The sequence below is a fragment of the Pteropus alecto genome, unplaced genomic scaffold, assembly GCF_000325575.1.
Source record: "Pteropus alecto unplaced genomic scaffold, ASM32557v1 scaffold119, whole genome shotgun sequence".
In the NCBI taxonomy this organism is placed as follows: domain Eukaryota; kingdom Metazoa; phylum Chordata; class Mammalia; order Chiroptera; family Pteropodidae; genus Pteropus; species Pteropus alecto.
In genome coordinates, this window is record NW_006442487.1 from 359,502 (window position 1) to 367,078 (window position 7,577).

Consider the following 7,577-nt stretch of genomic DNA (forward strand, 5'->3'; position numbering starts at 1 on the left):
CCATAATTATATACCTATGTGCATTAGTAGTTTTCCATACTGGATTTTTAAATCACTGCTTGTCAGCTGATCTTTTAAAACATCTGAGTGCATTGGTAGCTTTATTTATCCCTCTTTAATTATAAAAATATAACATCCCATAAGGTTTACTGCAATATAATACAAATTTTATTTCGTGTATATATAACATATTACTTACAAGTAACATGATATTAGATATTAATATACTTAGTATACCAAATTGAGACTATATCAAACAAATCAAATTGAGACTAAGAATTGAGAATTAATAAAGGAAAATGAAGAAAAATTTTGCAAAACTTAAGGAATAAATATTCCTTGTTGAATTCTATCAGAACTAAGAACTGAAATAATTTGGCAGAGTTTGGCGAGTTAAAAATAATAAACAAGGGTGAAAAACAGCCAAAGATATTGTTTGTTTTTTGACTCAATTTTAATTCAGTAAAGTGTTTTCAAATGTCTTTCTTATTTTTAAACCCTAGTCAAGTTGTTCTTTGTAATGAGGTAATTCTTATTTCAGTCCATAAATGTGAAAACTCATTTTCATATGGGCTACTTTCTGCCATCTATAAACATAAATTCTCAGATTTGGGATGTCTTCTAGATCAGTTCGGCCATTGAATGTTTGGATATTGTCTACTAAATCAAAAATATGTAAAGCTAAACTGATAATCCAATTTCTATATCAGTACCTCCAAAGATATGAAATTCACTCTCTTCTGAAAATCATTTTTTTTCTAGAATGCTATAATAGTGTTGATCTGAAAGTTGCCTCTCTGTAATTTATCCCTATTCTTGCTCCTCTTATCCCTAGAAAGAAAACTTTAATACCCTTTTCACATGATACTTCTTCCTATGTTTAGACATTTGTCACATTAACCTCTCTCCTCTGTTAAAGGACATTTCTTTAAACCAAACTTCCTGAGTCTCTCATATGTCATGATTCTTTGTCTCCTTTTATTTAGACCGATTTTACATTTCAATGTCCAGCACTGAACAAATAGAATATTGTATAAAACATTTATTACCAATAGAAGAATTGCATTTGCAATCCAAATTATAACAAAGAATATGATTATATTTTTGTGATTAGTAAGATATCCCTTTACTTTTCCTTAACCAATGAATTAAATATTTTAATTATTTTATTACCTTTAACTATCTTTGTATATTATAATATTATCTTTTATATATTTTATCAATGGTGAACACATAAATTCTTGGGTCTCTTAATTATCATATGTATCTTGTTTCATTTACCTTTCATTTTAATGTAAAAATGCATAATATTCGATTTAAAACAAATCTGTCAGTTTATTTAATAGCATCATTGTGCTAATATTTTCATTTAATGATTAATTTAAAACTGGGCAATTAGCTAACGTACATTTAATTGTTGGCCTTACTAATTTTTTCTTCTTTCTCTCTTCTTCTTCTCTTCCCCACCACTCACTCCCTCCTCCTTCTCCTCTTCCTCCTTTTTTTTTTTTTTGTCCCCCTTTGACAGTACTCTGCGAGTTGATACAAAGAACTGTCACAATTGTGCCTGGTATGGACTTGTTGTCCGGGACGTATATATTTGCGGTCCTGTTAGCATGTGTCGTGTTTCAGTCTGGCGCCCAGGAGAAGAACTACACCGTTCGAGAAGAAATGCCAGAAAATGTCCTGATAGGCGACTTGCTGAAAGACCTCAACTTGTCGCTGATTCCAGATAAGTCCTTAACATCTCCTATGCAGTTCAAACTAGTGTACAAGACTGGTGATGTTCCACTGATCCGAATCGAAGAGGGTACTGGTGAGATCTTTACTACTGGAGCGCGCATTGATCGTGAGAAATTATGTGCTGGAATCTTGCTGGATGCCCGTTGCTTTTATGAAGTGGAGGTTGCCGTTTTGCCGGATGAAATATTTAGACTGGTTAAAATACGTTTTCTGATAGAAGACATAAATGATAACGCACCATTATTCCCAGCAACGGTTATCAACATATCAATTCCAGAGAACTCGGCTATAAATTCTCGATATGCTCTCCCAGCAGCCATTGATCCTGACATAGGAATAAACGGAGTTCAAAACTACCATCTAATTAAGGTGCGTTTAAAAACACTGTATTAGAGATAGCTCACTTTTTAAAAATATTTGTTGAGTGTTTATTATAGGACAGGCTGTTCCCTAAAAATATTTATAAATTACTAATGCATTTTATTTCATTTTTTTATTTTTTATTTTACATTAGTTTTAGGTATACAGTACATTGGTTAGACATTTATATATGAAATTATACCTCCGGATTACTTTAGCACCTATCTGGTTCTACACACAGACATTATAATACTATTGACTATATTCTCTATGCTGTTCTCCACGTCCCCATGACTATTTTGTAACTACTAATATGTACTTCATCCCTTTACCTTTTTCACTCAACCCCCTCACTCCCCTCCTCCCTGGCAATCGACAGTTTGTCCTCTGGAGATAGCTATTTTTTTTTTTTTAAGACAAAAAAGGGATCTTAGTGTACTTCAAATTTTGAATAAGTCATCACTTTAATTTTTCAAAATTTAAGCAAAGCACAGTGGAGAAAATTCATCAATGCAATTTTTGCAATTGCATGGGACTTAGGAATCTGAATCTCCATTTTACGTATATTCATTTTCAAGCAGATGTTTGTGTATCCCTTAACAATCATAAGATTCAGACGTGGGGCTCAGCCCCACTACTTGCAAATCAATAAGCAACCCAATATCTTACTTTTAATCTCTCTAGTCATGACTCTGCCACAAATGACCTAAACAAGCAAATCTAAATGTTAAGAATGAATTCACAAACCAGACTATTAATTTTTCTTAGTGATTATTTTAGATAAAAACTTTTATCTTGCCATAAGAAAAGATGCCAAATAAATTTATTTGAGAGATAAATAGAACATTTTTATTACTAGCCATTTTTATACATATATAAAATAATGATAAATATTTTTCATAATGATTTTCAAGTCAGGTAAGATTTTAAGAATCTTCAGTCATCAAAATAAGAGTAAATTTTAGCTAATGTGCTGTTAATGTTAAATATTTTCATTTCATTTTCATTTGAAAATAGAGCATCATTTTCTGTAAAGGGTAAGTAAAACTTTTCGTCAAAAAGTTTCAGTTAATCTGAAGATTAACTGATTAGAGTGGGGAAGGCAGAGGGAAGAATAAAGGGAATATTTGGTATCTTTCAAAATATGTGCATAGTGACAGAGTATATCAATTGAATAGGCGATGCTTTTAATTACCAGAATGTTATATGGAATAGTAGAAAAGTCAGTCATTTCGGTACGTAAAATAATACAGGCACTTGGATGATCTTGGAAAATGTGTAAAAGAACAAATGTGTAGATTTAATATAAATATGATCAAGGGATTTTCAAAGGTTTTTTTTTTTTTTAAGATTCTTGTGGTAACATTGGTTAATACAATTATATAATTTTCAGGTGTACATAATAATTTGACATTGGTATATTCTATTATGTGTTTACCACTCAACATCCAGGTTCCTTCAGCTACTATATATTTGATCCTCCTTACCCATGTCAACCTCCTCCTACCTCATTATACTTGACCCCCTTTATCCCGTCTACCACACCCCTCCTCCCCTACCCCCTACACTCCAGTAACTACTAGTCTATAGTCCATGTCCATGAGTCTCTGTTTATTTGTCCTGTTCATTTGTTGCTTTTAGGTTTATATCTCACATATAAGTGATATCATGTGATTTTCAACTTTTTCTGTCTGGCTTATTTCACTTAGCATGATTACCTTGAGGTCCATCTATGTTGCCACGAATGACAATATTTTATCTCTTCTTATGGCTGAGTAACATTTCCTTGAATATATGTACCACCGCTTCTTTAGCCAATCTATCATAGGACAATTCAGTTGCTTCAATGTCCTAGCCACTGTGAATAATGCTGCTATGAACACTGGTGTGCATCGGTGCTGCTATGAATATTGCTGGGTCATATGGTAGATCAATTCTCAGTTTTCTGAGGAACCTCCATACTATTATCCATAGTGGTTTTACCAATTTGTAGTCCCACTAACAATGTATGAAGGTTCCTTTTTCTCCGTTTTTCTCTCCAACATTTGTTATTACTTGTCCTGTTGATTATAGCTACTCTAACAGGTGTGAGATGGTATCTGATTGTGATGCACCACATAAACAAATTAAAAAAATAAGACTCAAATGATCATATCGATAGATGCAGAAAAAGCCTTCAGCAAAATACAGCATCCATTTATGATCAAAACACTTAACAAAATCGGTATAGAAGAAAAGTACCTTAACATAATAAAGGCCATGTATGACAAACCCTCAGCAAACATTATACTTAATGGTGAAAAACTGAAAAACTTCCCTCCAAGATCAGGAAAAAGGCAAGGCTGTCCACTACCGTCACTGTTATTCAATATAACATTGTAGTTCCTAGCAAGTGCAATTGGACAAGAGAAAGATATATAAGGCATCCAAATAGGAAACAAAGAAGTCAAACTGTCATTATTGGTGGATGACATGATTCTCTATATAGAAAACCCTAAAGACTCCACAAGAACACTACTAGAAACAATAAGCAAATACAGTAATGTTTTTGAATACAAAAATCAATGTTCAAAATTCCATAGAGTTCCTATACTCGAATAATGAAGTGTCAGAAAAAGATGTGGAAAAAAATAATTCCGTTGCAATGGCAACAACAACAACAAAAATACTTAAAAATGAATCTAATGAAACTTGTGAAGGACCTATATAATGAAAACTATAAGACCTTATTAAGAGAAAACAAAGAAGATACAAAGAGTAGACATTCTATGTTCTTAGATTGGAAGTATCAACCTAGTTAAAATGACCATATTACCTAAAGCATTATACAGATTTAATGCACTTCCCATCAATATCTTTTTAAAGAAATAGAACAAAAAAATCATCAGATTTGTATGGAAGCACAAAAGACCCTGAATTGCCAATGCCATCCTGAGAAAAAAGAATAAAGCTGGAGGCATCACTCCGCTCGACTTCAAATTATACTACAAAGCGACAGTGATCAAAACAGCATGGTATTGGCAGCAAAACAGACACATGAATCAGTGGAACAGAATTGAGAGTCCAGAAGTAAACCCATATTTATATAGGCAAATAATTTTCGACAAAAAAGAAAGCCAAAAGCATACAGTGGAGAAAAGAAAGCTTCTTCAATAAATGGTGCTGCGAAAACTGGAAGGCCACCTGCAAAAGAATGAATCTAGACTGTTGTCTATCATCACACACCCAAGTTAACTGAAAATGGATTAAGGACATGAATATAAGACCTGAAACAATAAAATGTCTAGAAGAAAACATAGGAACTAAATTCAAGGACCTTGGACTTAAAGAGGATTTTATGAATTTGACCCCAAAGGCAAGAGATGTAAAAGCAAAAATAAATGAATGGGACTACTTCAAACTTAAAAGCTTTTGCTCTGCAAAAGAAACCACCAACAAGGTACAGACACAACCATCTGAATGGGAAAATATATTTGCAAGCGACACCTCCAATAAGGGCCTAATATTCAAAATATAGAAAGAACTCATACAACTCAATAGCAACAACAACAAAAAAACAACAACAAATGATCTAGTCAAAAAATGGGCATAGGACCTGAACAGACACTTCTCTCTAAAGGACATACAAATGGCCAACAAATATATGAAAAGATGTTCAACATCGCTAGCTATTAGGGAAATGCAAGTCAAAACCACAATGAGATACCATTTCACACCTGTTAGAATAGCTATAATCAACAAGACAAGTAATAACAAATGTTGGAGAGGATGCAGAGAAAAAGGAATCCTCATACTCTGGTGAAGGGACTGCAAATTATTAAAACCACTATGGAAAACAGTATGAAGGTACTTCAAAAAACTAAGAATTGATCTACCATATGATCCAGCAACCCCTCTACTGAGTATTTACCCCAAAGACTTGAAAACCCATATCCAAAAAGATATTTGCATACCAATGTTCATAGCAGCATTATTCACAGTGGCCAGGACATTGAAGCAACTGAACTGTCCTACAATAGATGATTGGCTAAAGAAGCAGTGGTACATATATACAATGGAATATTACTCAGCCATTAGAAGAGATGAAATACTGCCATTTGTGTCAACATGGATGGACCTCGAGGTATTCATGCTAAGCGAAATAAACCAGACAGAAAAAGTTGAAAATCACATGATATCATTTATATGTGGGATATAAACCTAAAAGCAATGAACAAACAGGACAAACAGAGAGTCATGAACATGGGCAGTAAACTAGTGGTTACTAGGGGATAGGTGGTGAGGGAAGAGGAGAGAGGTACACGCAGTAAAAGGGGTCAAAATAGGGGGATATGGGAAGGGTAAAGTGGGTAAAGGGGATCAAATATATGGCAGCTGAAGGAAACTGGACTTTTGGTGGTAAACACACCATAGAATATACACATGTCAAATCATAATGTACACCTGAAAATTATAGTTATATTAACCAATGTTACCTCAATTAACTTAATAACATAAATAAGTAAATAAATAAATAAAGTATTAAAATATTAATTTGTTGTATTTTTGTTAAATATACAATACTAGCAAAACTATAGTTTATCTTAAGAGAAATATAAAATATAAAATATGAAAAGATAACAAAGGAAAAGAAGGCAGAGATAAAGAACAATTCTCGGGATCAGGTCAATTTACACATGAGGGGGTCCTGCTATTGTCAATTCCATATTAATTACCTTAAAATAAAGGCACTGATAGAAAAAAATTATTAAATATATTAAAAATATATATAATAAAAAGTAGCATAAGACTTAAAATGTATAATATTTATATTCAAAGTTTTAATATGTAAATATTTTAAATTAACTTAAGCATTTTTGTAATATTGGGTATGTTTTGCGTAATGCTGTGGAAAGCATTAATATTTCATATTTTGAATATTTGTAAAATTCATTTCAGTGTAAATTTATTTTGCTTTTGACTAGTATAGATTTGTATACCAGAATAAGGTCTTGGAATTCTTAGATTTGATTGACAGACATAAAGATAAATAATCTTGAGGGCAAGAACCACAGCACATTCAATATAAGAGAAAGGAAGAAAAAGAAGGAGAAAATAAGGATTGAAAGAATGAAATGATTACCAACTGATTCTGCTTAGTACAAGGAATATTTTGTTAATATAAGACTTGTCTATGTGACCTCAGCAAGATTAATATTCAACTTTTTAAGAGATGAGATTACTCTTTAAGAAAAAATAAATTCATCTAGAAAAATTTGTGATGTTGGTTGTCATTTAAAAAAAATATCCAGAAGTGAAATCTCTTCTCTGTTTTAAGTAAAGTCATGCTATAATAAGAATTCCCCCTGATATTTTGACATAATTTCCATTAATTTTACCTACCTATGCTAAAGATTTACAGCTATCTATATTTTATATATTTTAAACATATATTCTATCAGTTTATATATATTATGAATATACCATTTTATTAA

General features: G+C 32.1%; 1 protein-coding gene across 8 annotated transcripts in view; it reads left to right on the forward strand.

The window, feature by feature from the left end:
- Positions 1-1,526: 1,526 nt before the first annotated feature.
- The window catches only part of PCDH11X (protocadherin 11 X-linked), a 741,312-nt gene continuing 735,261 nt past the window's right edge, over positions 1,527-7,577 (forward strand). For all 8 annotated transcript variants that reach the window (XM_006921482.2, XM_006921485.2, XM_006921486.2 and 5 more), the window contains exon 1: positions 1,527-2,112. In XM_006921482.2, coding sequence (XP_006921544.1) covers positions 1,573-2,112 — 540 coding nt within the window. In that variant the 5' untranslated portion in view covers positions 1,527-1,572. The remainder of the gene's footprint in view (positions 2,113-7,577) is intronic.